Raw genomic sequence first — 17,078 nt, 5'->3', positions numbered from 1 at the left:
GATTAGATATGCATAACATTTTAGCTCATACAAGTAAGACTAACTCATGCCACTTAAAGCTTTATCAGAAGAGCCTGGTTTCTGGACATATCTTCTTTTTTTTAAGATGCTTCCACCAGATTTATGGTCTAGGGTTAACCTTTGTGCTGCATAGCAACAAATTAATTTTTTCAAGTGGCAGTGGGTTGGGCACTGCCTGGAACCAATAAGTTGGCATATACACCCTAAACAGGACACCAATTAGTCACAGGGCAGTCAAGTAGCAGATCAACCTCTTGCATGTGTTTAGAACATACAAGAAAAATAAAGGACTAAAAGAAAAAAAAAACTGTATGTTTTAAAGGTCATCACATGAGACCATAAAAATATAATCTGCTGATTTAAAATATCACTGTATTTATACTACTTAAAGGCTAAATTATTTACTAGAAAAGTCTTATTTTAATCACTTCAGTCCATTAAGTTTCTCTTTAAACTATATGTTGAATCTTAAACTTAATACCCCATTATCTAGTATGTCAGGGCGGCACGGTGGCTCAGTGAGTAGCACTGTCGCCTCGCAGCAAGAAGGTCCTGGGTTCAATCCCCAGGCTGGGTGGTCTGGGTCCTTTCTGTGCTGAGTTTGCATGTTCTCTCCGTGTCTGCAGGGGTTTTCTCCGGGAGCTAAGGTTTCCTCCCACAATCCAAAAACATGCAATCAGGATAATTGGAGACACTGAATTGGCCTATAGGTGAATGGGTGTATGTGTGTGTGTGTGTGTGTGTGTGTCTGCCCTGTGATGGACTGGTGCCCGTCCAGGGTGTTACTGTGTGCCTTGCACCCACTGAAAAGCTGGGATAGGCTCCAGCACCCCCCCGAACCCTAATTTGATAAGCGGTTAAGAAAGTGAGTGATCTAGTACTAGTAGTACTGATCTAGTAGTGTAGTCAAACTACAACCACAAATATATGTTTATTTTATTGCAGACAGAACAAATCCAATGTGTTTAATATTTTGTCTGGTCAACTTTATTTCTTTTGTTTATTTACCTCCATTCCTGCATTTCAGGCTTGTAACACATTCCAAATAAAGTTGGGATGGTAAAGCATTTACCACTTTGTAATATTTGCAGTCAACAATTTAACAATCACCTGTTGATATTGCTTGTTTAAAATCACACACTGATTTATTTGTTTCGTTTGTTTATTACCTCATTATAAGCCCAAAATCTCCTTTTTTGTTATGTGTTGCAGGCCTGAAATGCAAAAATGGATCTATATTAACAAATGATATGAAGTTCACATACAGTTAAAACATTAAATATCTTGGGTTCATACTGTCTGCAATAAAATAAAAATCAAAGTAATTGAGGAGTCCCCATCCGGCTTAATACACCACCCCTATATGAACAACAGGCCAATTGTTGTTCATGCGGCCGCTTAGCCCAGCCAGATGGCAGAGCTGAGATTCGATACGATGTTTTTGAGATTCCAGCTCTGGTGTGCTAGCGCGTTTTTACCGCTGCGCCACCTGAGCGGCCGTCCCAACTTTTTCTGATTTGGGGTTATAGTAACAGCACAGGTGTGGGCGTACTGATTTGGCACATGTGGTATAAATACAACATCTCATCACACCAAAGCAGCAAAGACGAGGCTCCTGTCAAACTGAATTGACATGTCTTTACTGGCCAATTACTGCAAACATGAAAGTTGAAAGTTAAGACACTGGTGTTTCACCTTGCTCATCCAAAGTACCTATATAACCAACTATATCCTGAGATGTCCACTCAAAAGCAAGCACAGACTGGACTGTAGGCTTGCATTTGTTGGTAACTTGTTAATAGCAGATGTTAAAAATGCCCTTATTAGTTTTGTGTTCTATAATGTAGAAAACAAACACAATAAAGAAAAATGTACAGCCACACACGATGGCTGTCACTGCCACTTTAGATAAATTACAGGCAACACCAGTGTACATACAGAGCACTGAACTTGTCCAACAAGAATATGTAATTTTACTGAAATAAAGATTTATTACTGTTGGCAGTGTGGCTGGCAAAACACCCGCTTAAAACCGGAATCTCAAATTCACTTTGGCGAGATGGAGCATCATGCCATTTACAATTATAAATCCCTCTCGCCTCTGGCCTCAGTCGCGTTGTGATTCAATTAGCCGATCTGATTGCTGTCCATATAGCTAAATATGCTTTTGATTAATGAGTGCAGTCAGGATGCTAGCTGAAAAACTGGGCTTACAGGAAAAGTGCTGAAGCCCAGACTTTCCTCGGACACATACAGAGAGGTTCTTTGCACTCCCTGTAGCCTGAGGAACCGTATAAAGCTGCACTCAGCGCGGTTTCTCGGCTATTCAATTCTCACACTATCCCGGTTCACATTAGCCCCGCAGCTCATCTGCTCTCACCATGCACACAAGAGAGCTTTACTTTAATGACTGACATGGTTAGATCTGTTGGTCTGAGGCACTCACGACATGAAAAAAATTATGCCTTATACTGAAACAAACTGTGAAACACTGACAGTTTGCCTTCCGGTAGGGTAGATGGTAGATAAAATAGACACGGTCTTATGGTTTGTTTCTTATCGCTCAAGCATGCTGTGTAGAAATGTATAGACGGTCAGGTGATAGAAATAAATTGGGCTTTTTACAAAACTAGTTAGTGAGACAAGACAAGTTAGTGTGTTGACTCACTCCACTTGTTTTCTACTATTTTTTCTTTGATTAATATTTTCCGGCATGCAACTGGATCCCTGTGCTTAATGTTACCACAATGTCTCCAAGCAATGCTGCACTGAAGCTCTTTTATTATTCTCTATTTATTAATTACAATAGAATTCCTTCATTTGCCATATAAATTCTATTCTAAAATTATATTTAAGTTTCTTTTAATTTCAATTTTAAAATGTTTTGTATTTTTCTACACTAAATTTTTAAAAACATTTCTATTTTTTGTATAAATATATATTTTTGCCTACTTTGTCCATTTGTAGCTAATGTCACTAAAGCATTTCACTGCCAGTTGTACTGTGTATGAATATGTATGTGACAAATAAACCTTGATTTGATTTTGTTTTGGTTTGATATATACATATACAGATGTACATTACAACACATTTTTTCATGTATTCTAGCTAATTTGGAAGCTGGGGTCAGAGCGCAGAATCAGCCCTGTAGCAGAGAGGGTTAAGGGCCTTGCTCAAGGGCCCAACAGTGGCTGAATGGCAGAGCTGGGATTTGAACTCTTAGCCTTTCAGTTGATAGCCCAAAGCTCTACCCACTAGGCTACCACTGTCCCAATTAATTAATATGTATTTATACATATTAACAAAAGCACTGTATGGATGGGCAAATACTGGCACATAAGTTAAATATTTAAAACAGATTTGAAGGGAGTGAAAATGACAGATTTGCTGTTATAGTACATAAATCAACAACAAGGTGCAACATTCAGAGAAGGATTTGCAACCTATTAAACAAATATTTTGGTCATTTGAATGTTTACCATGTAGTACGTTCAAATAGATCTGTGAAAAACAAAAAAACAACCCAGACCAAATGTTTTAAAATACATTTCTTTGTCTTTTTAATTTTTCTTCCCCCGGGTATGCAAACGATTGCACTCAACTGTATATTTTTCATTGTTAGAGGGAGGTGGTATTTGTTGTGTAGACATATGGAAATGGGGCTCTACCAAAAAACTTTGAATACCACTGAACTGAATCAATTGAGGTGGCACAAGACTAAGCAGCACTGCCAAGCTGCACTGTACTTGTACGCCCTCACCCCAAAGTCTGAGCATTAACCGTGTTTCATCCCCAAGTGTGTCTAGCTAACCTGAACCACAGCTAAAGCACAGCTGGACATTTTTAAAAGTGATTCTTTGCTGTTTCTACAAAGCCCCCGCTTTCTGCTCGTCTCTCCCTTGAGCAAGTGGTTAAGTGCAGAGTCCAAAAAGGCCATAAAAGCATCATTGCTGCAGGTTGGTTACACTCCCTCTCTCTCGGTTTTGAGGTTACGGTGTGGAGTGAGCAAACAGGCGAGCAAAACTAACACAGTCACATAAGGCAGGACAGAGACAAATGATCTAATGACATGTAGGTCTGATACAAAAGAGGGATGGAGAACAGAAAACAATACAGAGGCAGCCATTATTTTACTAAACGCAGGAATTATTCATCATCATCTCGCACTGTCACTGTAGATTACTCTCTAACTCTTGTCTAGCCTGAAGAAAAAGACCCTGGAATAAGTGTGTATGTGGAAAAAACCCCCCAATAATTATGGCATTTCTCTTGTCACATTCCTTGCAACCTCTTTTATATATCCACACCAACACCACCTCTGTTAGCCTCTTTACACAGTGCTGTGTACTCATTAAGGAATCATTTATTCATAGGTCAGTGTGGGACATGGACAAAGGGTCTTTAAGTCAGTGCAGTAGTACTTTGGAGTCTTTACAGAGTCTGAAACAAAAAACATTTATTATTATTTTTCTAGATCACATTTTTTTGGTTTAATTAGCTATACCAAAAAATGATAACTTTGTTTATACACTGATCAGCCATAACATTAAAACCCCCTCCTTGTTTCTACACTCACTGTCAAATTTATCAGCTCCACTTACCATATAGAAGAACTTTGTAGTTCCACAATTACTGACTGTAGTCCATCTGTTTCTCTGCATGCTTTGTTAGCCCCTTTCATGCTGTTCTTCAATGGTCAGGACTCTCACAGGACCACTACAGAGTAGGTATTATTTGGGTGGTGGGTCATTCTCAGCACTGCAGTGACACTGACATCGTGATGGTGTGTTAGTGTGTGTTGTGCTGGTATGAGTGGATAAGACACAGTAATGCTGATGGAGTTTTTAAACACCTCACTGTCACTGCTGGACTGAGAACAGTCCACCAACCAAAAATATCCAGCCAACAGCGCCCCGTGGGCAGCGTCCTGTGACCACTGATGAAGGTCTAGAAGATGACCAACTCAAACAGCAGCAATAGATGAGCGATCATCTCTGACTTTACATCTACAAGGTGGGTAGAGTGTCTAATAAAACGGACAGTGAGTGGACACGGTATTTAAAAACTCCAGCAGCGCTGCTGTGTCTGATCCACTCATACCAGCACAACACACACTAACACACCACCACCATGTCAGTGTCACTGCAGTGCTGAGAATGATCCACCACCTAAATAATATTTGCTCTGTGGTGGTCCTGTGGAGGTCCTAACCATTGAAGAACAGAGTAAAAGCAGGTTAAAAAGTATGTAGAGAAAGAGATAGACTACAGTCAGTAATTGTAGAACTACAAAGTGGAGCTGATAAAATGGACAGTGAGTTTAGAAACAAGGAGGTGGTTTTAATGTTATGGCTGATCAGTGTATGTATGCTAATAATCTAATAATTTTATTATTTACGTGGTATGTGTGCAACTTTTAACCGGGTTTTAATGTCTAAGACTTTCTCCACATATCAAGATTAGGTGCTTCATTTTTAGTTAAATCCAGTTTCTGTTTTGGGTCTTCATATTACCAATTAAATGTGTTTTTTATCTGACACTAATCTAAACAATTCATGCATAAAGACTAAATAGGCTTTGGATTCATTCTTACAAGGGCATTTAGAACATATTTTGTCCAGAATAATCACATATTTAAATTATTTAAGTGGCATGTGAACTGCATATTAATCCCTGAAATCACAGAAGTTGTCAGATAAAAAAACAGGTCAATTCACCTGGATTTTAGTCCAGTTATCAGGTTATTGGTGCATGTATACTCCATTATTACATTTCTATCAGATTTATACATCTGCACTCTTGCCAGGATGCTTCCTAAGCAATACAAAAGTATACAATACAATGCTGTATTAAATTACAGCATTAAATTAAAGCCAAAATTGCTGTGTTGTTACAACATTCTGTGTAGTATGATAGTACGTGCTTTGTAACACAGCCAAAGTCAGCTAGATAAAGGACGGCACATTATTTGCTATTTTTACTACTACAAAGCAAAGAATTTGACAACAGGTAGCCAGAAAACATGTAAAAAATCTAATTCCGACTTGACTTATTTCTTATACTTTTCTGTGCGTGGTAATACACTGAACGTCAACAAGTTTCTTGAGATACCTATTAGAAATAAAAACAAAGCATTAAACAAACTACATTCCCCTAACATTAACACTCCAAAAACAAACAACTTAGCTCATCTACTGCTTGAACAATACCACAAAGTTGCTACAGCTGACCACAAAACACTTTAAATGCTGTCACGGTTTGGCGGTAGGGACACTAAGCCCATGGCATGCCTCACTGTACGAGTTAAGTGACGCAAATCTCTTCCATTTGTGCTCCTTTAAGACAAATGGAAATTTGGATATACCTACTTACTCAGGTAAGTGATTGTTTTCCCTATGCAAATACATTGTGTGCGACTTTCAACGCATACTTAGTGCTCTACACAGGGAACTAATGTCTAAGACATTCACCACATTGAAAGATTAGGTGCTTCATTTCGATTTTATAGTTAAATCCAATTTCTGTTTAGGGTCTTCATATTACCAATTAAATGTGTTCTTTATCTGACACTAGTCTAAACAAATCATACCCAAGGACTGACCTGGATACACAAGAGAATTATTAGAGACTATATCAACTTTGGATCCATTCTTTCTAGGGCATTTAGAACATATTTTGTCCAGAATAATCACATATTTAAATAATAAAAACACGTTTAGATGTTCAAGATCCTACAGCATTTCTTTAATTAACTTCAAACATATCAAAATAGGTTTGCTTAATTTATTGACCTAATGACCTTTACATGGTAAGGACTTTAAAGAAATGCTGTAGGCTGTAGAAAATATCACTCTATAAACCTCAATTCTAGAATTGGGACAGTATATGAAATGCTGAAAAAAGAGGAAAAAAAGTGTAAACTCAATCACTTATATTTTACCTTAATAGCATTTAATGCTACAGTGTGTTAACAATGGAAGAAGAGCCTATTTACCAGTCACATTAACTTTTCCACTAACAACATAATAACTGCTTTAGAACACATACTTTAATCATTTAGATTTTCACTATCCATGTCCTTGGTTGCACAAAGGCCTTGTAGTGATGTCTATGACAGAAGCATGCTGGTTTTAATGTAGTGCCATCAAAGGGATGAAAAGTCAGAGCAGTTTAGTACTGTTTTTTGGCCTTGCCTTTTATACACAGTGATTTCTTTAGATTTTCAAAGCTTTTAATTACACTATGCACGGTTGAGGGTGAAATACTTAAAATCACTTTTAAAAGAACATTATTCTTAAACTGTTGGACTATTCGCTTACTTATACTTAATTTGCTGACTTTTTATACTTAGGCATGACAGCAATAAATGTTTAGGATTTTTATTGTTTTATCTTTCCCAGTGTTAGGAAAAACAAGTATTCAAGCACGTTTTTTAGTATTTAATATATGCAGTGCATATATTTACTTCAAATGTAAACACAGTGTCTTTTGACTTGTGTATTCATAAGCAAATATGCATAAGCATTCACAAAGAGACAGATGAATTGGGAAGGGTTAACTTAAACACTGTATTAGAAAGAAGTCTATATAGGTAATACATAAACCAATATGTTCTAGATATTAATACTGCATATAATATAAATATATGTTTTTGTGCAAATTACACCTATAAAATATGCTATAATTGGTTGAGAACAGGTTACAAGCAGCACTTACAATGAAGAATTACTAAACACTTATATGGAAAAAGCTACAGAGGCAAAGCAAAAACATTCCTGTCAATACACGTGGTTTGATAATCGGCACAAATGATCCCAGTAACACAATATATAGACTTTTTTGTTAAGGTAGTGATATTAAAATTATGCTAAAATGACATTTGTTCCTCATAATTTTCACATTAAGTTATTTTACTAGCAAACAGTATAGCGCTGAAAATGTTTGTTTTGTCCATGTAAAATACAGGCCCTTTTATTAATAAAGTTAATTTAAATCCAAAATAATTTGAGTAATTGCAATCCAAAAAACATTTAATTACAATGTAATTACTCTATTAAGTCTAATAATGTTAAAAGCTTGAGATGTTTATTAGTTATTAGTAATAAAGTGGCCAAGATTTTATTTATTTTTTCTGTCATAAAAAAAAAAAAAAAAGTCAATCATAGTAGTAAAGGATCAGATTTGAGCTACTTTTACTTATAGTTTGAATGCAGATTGACATTCGTGTTCTGTAGGTTCCTTTCAATTCCAAGTTCCAGCCTTTGATTCAGCAGCAGGATGCATGGAGCCGGATTAGCACCAGGTTTTTTTTGCGTAATTGCCTTGTGCAAGCAGACTCCGGATGATTGATTAGCACTGTGCTAATTCCTTGCGTGGCGGCGGACAGAGCCGCCGTGCTTTCAGCTGTGCGTTGTTGCTCTTGAGATGGCTATCTTTTCTGTTAAAACGAGCCGTGATATCAAGGCACGCAGCGCTCGCTCATTGCATAGATGAATAAGTGTGACTCAGGCCAATCCAAATAGCCACGGTACCTTCATCAACCAAAAATGGCAAAGAAAATGAGAAGGCAGACTCAGAACCTGCTCAGCTGCATGTCTAAAAACACAAATTGGTTATTAAACGATGTTAATAATGACCCACCCTTATGTTAAGCAAGACGTTTTACTTTATATTTGTAATAAACTTTGTCTTTTATCTTTGTTAATATATGGACAATGTTGCAAATAGGTCACAATGAGATTCCTTAAAAGATCTAATCTAGTCTACTAAAGCTGACTCACAGGCTTCTCGGAATAATAAATTAGTGTTAGCAAACACTTCCAGGTGGTTATTCGAGTATATTATTGGACATTTTACTTAAAACTGTGTTTTGTTTCTGAGTCATGATGTACATTCAGATTTACAGCATTTAGCAAATGCTTCCAGTTATCAAGTTGTGTCTAAAAATCCTGCCTAAAATTGGTCATGTGGTTCCCAAGTGGCGCAAAATAAATAGTGTCATTTTTTTCTGGGCCATTCTGAGTGAGTCTGAGCTCTGAAATTGCCACAAGCTGTTGGTTGCTAGGTCGAATGTCACCGTTATCAGGGTGGAAAAAACTCTCTCCCTTATTAATCATGCAACTTTGACCAAAGTGTCTTTAAGCTCATGTGTTGGACAGTGACAAGTAAGCACCAACCTCCAAGTGCTTTAAACTGCCCAATGTCATCACATTAATTATTTACACCCCGATGATGCAAGTCATTCACAGGCTGGGAGCTGATTGACTTTTGCACTCAGGGATGGCATTCCTGTCTCACGTACCTCAGGTGTCTGATGTGTCCTGGGCACTTCCAAAATTGTATGTTAACACTAAGCTTAACTATGCCTAACACTAACTACGCTTCAATAGCAATGCAATTTTAAAACAATCTGACAATTTTACAAGTCCCTTTTCAGGCAGGCAGGATAGTATATACTGTATTAGCCAGGGTACAGAGTCCTGGTTTTTTGGATAATTATAAAGTGGCTGGAAAACAAAAATAATGTCCCAGACTTATTAGTGGCCGCTGGGAAAACAGAATAAATCTAAACAAGTTTGTTAGATGACAAGAGACACAAACAAATCTGTAAACTATGAGTATTTTTTCTATTCTATGCTAAACTGTAATTGCTGAAACTCCACCTAACCCTAACTCTTTGCACCCAGTGGTGGTCATAGCCTTAGTGTTTGTGTATAAGGAGCGTGTATTTGTGTGGCTAAAGCATGTGTTTTTTCATTAGCCCTCAAGCATGACTGTTTGAGAGCCTCTCTAAGTGAGTGTATGCATGTGTGACAGACTTTCAGTGTATCTGTGTGCATGTGGGTATTTGTGTTCATCTAAGTGTGACCAAGCATGTCTGCTTAAGAGTCCTTCAGTGTGTGTGTGCGAGTGTGTGTGTCTGAAAATGGGGATTTAGTGAAGAAGAGCACTGCAGGCCTGACCGAACACTCAGGGATGTTCTGGGAGAAAGAGCGAGTACTTGAGAGTTGTCGCAAACATCCTCTCCACAATGCTGCCTTTGTGCCAAAGCCTGCTACACTATTGTGGGCACCCCTGTCAAGTGCAAAAAAAGCCACCGGCTCTCGTAAGTGTTAAATGAACACCCACAGTTGGTTCAGAGGATCTTGAAAGAGTGGCAGGCTTCTTATACTTTTAGACTGCCATCTACTGACAAACCAATGATGTATTGCCATGGTAAGACACCACCAATCGTTCTGGGTAACAAAACTTTAATCAGTACTGTACTAGCCTGGCTGGGATTGCATTGCCCTGATTTACTAATATCCCAAAGAAGGAATGTTAATATTCATGGACAACCAAAATAATGTTGTGTGTATTAAGGGTTGTGTTGCCATTGAAGTACCTGAACCCTTTACTTGCACATAAATATTGAGGAATTGTATGTACAGTTTATTCTTGATTGCCAAAATGAAATGTGTTCATTTACAAAATGCATTTTGGTCCCCGTACTGTAAAAAGAACCAAATACCTGCTTTTGACATGTAAATGTAAAACTAAAAACACCACAGTCTAACAATAAAAGCCTCAGGATGAGAGAAAAAACACGCGAGAACAGAGCAGTGCTTATGTAGTTCCTGCCAACTTTCCAAAACTTGCACGTTTCTAAAGGTTTTGTGGTATCAATGCACACAGACCAGCATAATTAGGTTGGCAATAGATAATTCCTCCCTCTAAAAAGTAGTCCCACGTCTGAGAAAGACTACACAACATGTGTTTCGTATAAATGTTATTTGGCTGCCCAAAAACTGCCCTTTGAATTCAGTGTAAACAGTTTAGAAATGATTGTCCACAGTACTCGCACAAACAGCGTATCTGATGAATAAGAGTTCTTCTTGAGGTCTGTATTGCTTTAGCAGGTTTGAGGGAGAGATGGATGTAAAATGTGCTTTTGGGCTCACAGGTGGTAATGAGAAATGACTGCACCATAATCCACGGGTTTATCCACAGTACACAGAGGCTGTGATGGTATGGATGGGGAAGGGGGGAGTGCAGCGCCTCATGGTACAGAGATAGCTTCAGTTCTGTGTTCCTCCTCTGCTTAAATGAAATTTATGTTGGTTCAGTACCAATAAGCAAAATCCAATTTGCAACATTATGTTACTGAATGAAATCTAATTTGGGGAGGAGCACACTTCAAGAGTCTGTGCAAAAGCTCCCTATCACCTGCTAAAGGCGGTGCAGGACAGACTTCCTTCTCATCCCGCACGTCACATCCATTTTATATCTCAAAGAACAAAAATAGCAGCTTGTCATCTGCCTGTTGCCTGAAGCATGATCTGACAGCCAAGAAGGACTGATAGGAGGGAAGGGCATGATGCAGGCAGTGATGGAGAATTAGTTAGAGAGGAGCAGACAGAGGAAAAGGGAATAAGTCTTGTCCCATGACAGCAGTGGAATCTTCTCCCGGAGAAAAAGCGTATACATGTGCGTGAGATGTTAAGTGCGAAACCATCTGCCTCTGCTTTTCAAAGCGGCTCTGTCAATGAACCTGCTATCTCAAACCAAGTGTGCAACTGCTAGAAAGAAAGCTGTGCAGATATGATATACCCAACCCAGGTTCGATTTAAACACTCAGAGTTTAAAAAGTCACCTTTTCAAGCCGCACAACTCCACACTCATTCTGATAATGAAAACGATTCTTGTAAAAATATCAGCGTTTACTCATCTCGGTCCTGCACTAGTCCAACAGTGTAAGATTAGATTTCCTCTCTGGCTTGATTTCAGCTGGATTCAAATGTCTTAGCGAAGGCAGACCCAGGCTGATAAAAATGATAGTCATATCTCATCAGAGGCTCCAGCAGTATGTCCCGAGTCCCTAAGTGGCTCCTTTTGTGGTTTGGAATCCATTTCTGTGCAATGCTCAGGGCTTTCGAATGCAGGAGAGGGTTAAGTATATGTTCATCTGCCTTGCTTGAGGGCTAAAAGTTGAGTGTAATGTGATCAGTAATGAATTTTGTGTTACATTAGGCTGTATAAATGGACAGACAAGCGCAGACTACAAGTGTCCGGGAGTCGGCCTTAATCTAATGATGCAAAAATAGAGACAGAACCAATTACGCGGAGGGCCAACTCGGTGCTGCTGCAGGGACTGCAAATGAATAGGTACAAATCAAATTAGTGCCTAATAGACGCGCTACGAGAGAGGGCCAGTCGATGCTAAATGCATTAGGGTCTTGTGACCTTGGTGCTCTAAGCAGCGGCGTGCAGGATTCAACCTCCATCTTCTTTCAGAAATCAAAGGGACTCTTGTTCGGCGAGGGGGAGGACCACCAAACTGCAGCTTCCTAAATGAGTTAAACATTTGGATTGCTCAGAGTGGCAATTTCCCCCTCTTTTTGCTCCCTTTCTCATCACAGGCAACCTAATGTATTATTATAAAATGTGCCATTTCCAAGTTGATCTGTGCAAGAAATCACTGTAATATGCATAGCCTGTGTCTTTTAAAGGGGTTTCACTATTTTTTTAAAAAGAAAGATCAGAGGAAAAGGGAGACACACTAACTACACTGCCAGATGTAGCACTGGCTGAGTAAAAGGAACAAAATAATGTTTACCGTTTTATCTTCTAACACTTGGGCATATTTTAAACTAGCTCACAGTATAAATGAGGACAAGTGACCTAAAGGTGGATGAGGCAACTTGCTAATTAACAGAACATCTAATAGAAGGTTTTTAAACCAAAACGAGAGACCGAGACCTCGGCTCCCAGCCATGTCACTCTATTTATAACCTGCAAACTCAATAACTCCAGAACATTTTCCAAAACATACATGAAGCACTAATGGCCAAGCTAGGTAGAAATGATTCATATTTCCTGCACTGCAAAAGGACAAATGCTTTCTCTTTTAATATGAGATTAAAATACTTCAAAAGAACTCTTAAAGTGCTTATATAAATCCATATCTGAGCATTTTCATAAAGGACAGTCCAGTGAGTGCATAATTCACCTGTTCCAGAGCCCACGATGTCTCTGCTGGGTGACTCAGACATAGCTTCAGCCAGCCTCTCCCTCAGGCCTTCGTCCGTGGCATCCACAGAGGACATGTGTCTCAGGCCAAAGCTTTCGGGCCAGCTGCCACACACCTCCAGCAGGGTTACACTGTGGTCAAAAGTGCCTGCCAGAAAGAGAAATGGGACAAATTCACATTGAGCATATAACAGTCAGGCATTTCCTAACACAGCAACATTGTCAGAAATCCAGAAGCCATTAAAACAGCCTCTCCACCAGAATTGGAACATAAAAAGTTCCAAGTGCAAAGCATATACTGACATTTCTGACAGATGAGGAACTAATGGGGGTTAGCTTGCACAATGAACTTCTGATTGGTCCAACTCATGGTTCATTGAATTACTGACCCTGATAACTAACTGATACCTAACATAGTATGTTCTACCCATATGTGCACAGGTTTCCTCTTGTTATTTAGGTTTCCCCTACCTTCAGTAAAAATGTGGTATGTGGTCAGTATGTGGATGGCCTCACTTAACTGCCTCTGTAGGTAAATGTAAATGAGGGAGTGAGAAGGTGGTTCATGGTCTGGGATGAATGTTCCCAGGTTGTACTAAGATACAAGATAGGCTCTTGACCCAGCACCATAACTTATTTAAGAAAGTAAGTAATAAATGTCATAGCGATGTATTAACCATTACTTGCTACAACAACAAATATGAAATTTCAATCCTAAATGCCTCAAATTTTGCTGAAATTTTGCTGTGTGCTGAAGCATTGTTACTATTGTGGTGTAACTTTGTATTCAGGTTTAGAATACCTCTAGAACTCTATATTTTGGTATTGGAACCCTAGGCAAATGTGGCTCATAATTAAAAAGGTGGTAAAAACTGTAATTCTATCTAACTGATACATAGATAGGCACCAATACATTAATGTCCCTTTTAAAATAACCCTGATGTTTTCTGGTAGTTCTATGAATTGTTCTAGAAGGTGATGGGGATGGGGGTGTTCAGTCTATAATGGCATGTTTAATGAGTGTTAGATGCTGGCGTTTCTGGGGTGTCTCTGCCCACACACTTTTGTGTTTTGTGAAGTACAACAAGGTTATCAGAGAGGCTTAAACAGAGGCCCTTTGATCTTCGGGCCAATGGCTATCTGCAGCGGCCTGTGCTTTTCTGGCCAGGCTCAGCCACACTCCAGGCCACTGACAGGACCTAATGACAGGCGAGAGAGAAGCGCAGCCAACCGGCAGCCCACTACTGATAGGGGTGAAGGGGCCTACTGCTATCTGCTGTAAAACACCATGCCGGCCAGACTCACACAGCAGATAACCACTTCATAAAAAGCTGCTTGTCTTGTGTCTGCCTGCCACCGACTCTTCAAAAGACTGTACATCCCAGCATAGTCACCATCAAAGCAACAAGCCTATCATAGCGCCAGGGCGATTGCCATGCTGGGCTCTGACTAGGAAAGGTCAAAGTAAAAAGTGAGAATTGAATATTCTGTACTGCAGTTCTAGAGTAGGATTTGTCCTCAGATATAAACCCAAGAATTCTTGCAAAGAGGAAATAGGAAGTACATTCTTGTAGTGTGAACATTTGTGAACATTGTGAGATGTCAACAACTCAAAGTGTGTCCAAAGTGTGTTTGTTTACAGAACACAGGCTATCAGTGCATAAAAAAACTAAAACAAAGCTCAAAGGCGACTAAGGACAGCAGACAAGGAAAATTTCCAATGTGCCGATTGACTATTTTACAAAACCTATTTCCAGAAAGGTTAGAACATTTTGTAAAATGCAATAAAAACAAGAATCTATGATTCGTTAAGTACAAAAAGGGATTTACTAAAGGCTCAGTCTTTGCAATCAAATATGTGTCATGGCCCAGCTTTCAAAACAAAATGCAATTATACAAATAAACAAAAAAAAACATCAACCAACGACAAAAATCAGACAATGGCGACCATGGATTGTTAAGCAGCTGATGTCTTGTATCAAGCAAAAATGGGTAACATTTTACTTGCAAAACTGTAACAATTAAAAAACATAAATATTAGCAAAGGTGATGTAACACAGTGGTAACCATTCCTCTGTCTCAACTTTGAGTGTGTTGCAGGCATCAAATTCTAAGTTTGTTCATATTTATCAAATAAATTAAGTAAAAAAAACAATTAAAAAAAATTTTTTTTCTTTAGTTTTACTAGTTAAATGAAGGTTTAATAGAATTAACAAATTAAAGATTGTTTTTATTGCATTTTACAAAATGTCTTTACATTTCTGGAACTAGGGCTTGTAGACTAGTTTGCGATAACCCTTGTCGTTTGTTTAACAGTCTTTTGCCCCTGGTGTCAAATTTTAAGTTTTGTTATTTTGTATTTTATAGTTAACAAATCCTTCACAGAAATCAAAGGTTTGCTGATTTAAATGTACAAATTACTGCACTGTTTATTTGCATAATTTAATATATTTGGGACTAAGCTATACATAAAATGTGGCATGTACAAAGCTAATGGCAAATTTCATATATTTATAAATATTATAAATGCCAGTCTATTAAATGAACAATGAGCATAACAGCAAGGACATGAACCATTGTGCTGTTCTTTTGAAGTCTAAAACATTATAAATCTGCCTGCAGAGATAATAAAATGTGAAATAAAGCTGGCTGATACCAAATGATCTTCCAAAATATCTGGTGGTTTAGTACCAGTCTCTTCTGTCCTCATCGTTTTTAGTAGTATAGTTTGGCCTCTAAGTCTTTGTTTGAACCATTGAGTTACACCTTTCACCAAACAAAATGAGTGGAAACAAATCCATTGCCTGTGCTGGCCAAATTCCAAAAGGTGGGTTCTACCCAATACCATGATTTTGGAAACTGGCCTGAAGAGCCAAGCACGTCATAGACTGGAATTTGTGTTCAGATGAAGCAGAAGCTGGTCACATGTCTACAAATATCATATACATGGTATTTATTTACACCAGTATCCTTAGACATAGTCTGGTTTCTTCTATTACTCTCTAGACACAAGTTAAATAGGTATTAACTTAAAGTTGAGTGAAGAATAGGATTAGTGGTCCATGACTAAACACAAACCAACAATTACATTCATACCAAGCATACAAAATGGGACAGGTTGTCTCTTAAGTGAGTGACAGAAAGCACATGTAAGTCCATTAGCATTCTTTCCTTTACTCTCAGTATTACTGTGAGGTTGTCGGGCAGCAGAATGACACTGGCAGAAGGAAAGAGCAGGTCAAGAGTTCATTGCCTCCACTGGGGAAGATCTCTTCATCAGTGTCTGACAGCCTGCCGCAGCCTGCATTCCTCATTTTTCACACTCCTCAGCTTGAGACCTTGCCCAATTAAATAATAAACGCCTGCCACAGACCGAGCAAGACCTGTCTAGAGAAGCGCTCCATGGTCCTTTAGGGCAGCACAATGTATGTAATTTTGATTAATCTTTACTTGGAAATCTAAGCTAAACCCCTGAGTAATATAGACTTAATGTTCACACAGCTGTAAAGAAATTAGATGAAAAAGTACTGTGCTTTTATCATGGTAAAATCTTTTCCAGCTCCTGGCAAAAGCCGGCTTGCTTATCTCATTCCCCTGTTATTTTCCTAAGGATTTAATTTAGCATGTGTTCACCTTTACAGCCAAGCTTGGTGTCAGACTGGTTCCAGATTTACAAAAGGCAACAGGATGCACATTACTTGGTCTCTGAGCTACCAAAGCGGGACAGTGTAAACCAAACACCTAAATGAGCGGCAGGATCACATGAGGTGGGATTAATTCAATTAGGTTTTATTAAGGGGCCATAAGTGAACTAAGGCTAATGAGTATTTATGACTGGAAAAGCACATTTTAGGTCTTAATGATGGCTGTTTGCATCTGAAAAACAACTCGTCTGCTGGTGGAAAATCCACAGTGTGTAAATCTGAATCTGACACACAGCACAGAACTGGAGTTACAGGCATGCAGTAATTTTATCCTGATATGAGCATGACTACAGTTTTTTTAAGCTGTTTGAAAAAGACTGTAAGCAAGATTGGGCGTGAGAAAGGT

General features: G+C 38.6%; 1 protein-coding gene across 2 annotated transcripts in view; it reads right to left on the bottom strand.

Moving 5' to 3' along the window:
- Positions 1 to 17,078, bottom strand: part of bcas3 (BCAS3 microtubule associated cell migration factor) — a 409,318-nt gene that overhangs the window by 9,806 nt on the left and 382,434 nt on the right. For both annotated transcript variants that reach the window (XM_063016958.1, XM_063016959.1), the window contains exon 23: positions 13,009 to 13,176. In XM_063016958.1, coding sequence (XP_062873028.1) covers positions 13,009 to 13,176 — 168 coding nt within the window. The remainder of the gene's footprint in view (positions 1 to 13,008; positions 13,177 to 17,078) is intronic.

Source organism: Trichomycterus rosablanca, chromosome 20 (genome assembly GCF_030014385.1).
Source record: "Trichomycterus rosablanca isolate fTriRos1 chromosome 20, fTriRos1.hap1, whole genome shotgun sequence".
In the NCBI taxonomy this organism is placed as follows: domain Eukaryota; kingdom Metazoa; phylum Chordata; class Actinopteri; order Siluriformes; family Trichomycteridae; genus Trichomycterus; species Trichomycterus rosablanca.
Note: the sequence above shows the minus strand (reverse complement) of the source record. Positions and strands in the feature narration are given on the sequence as shown.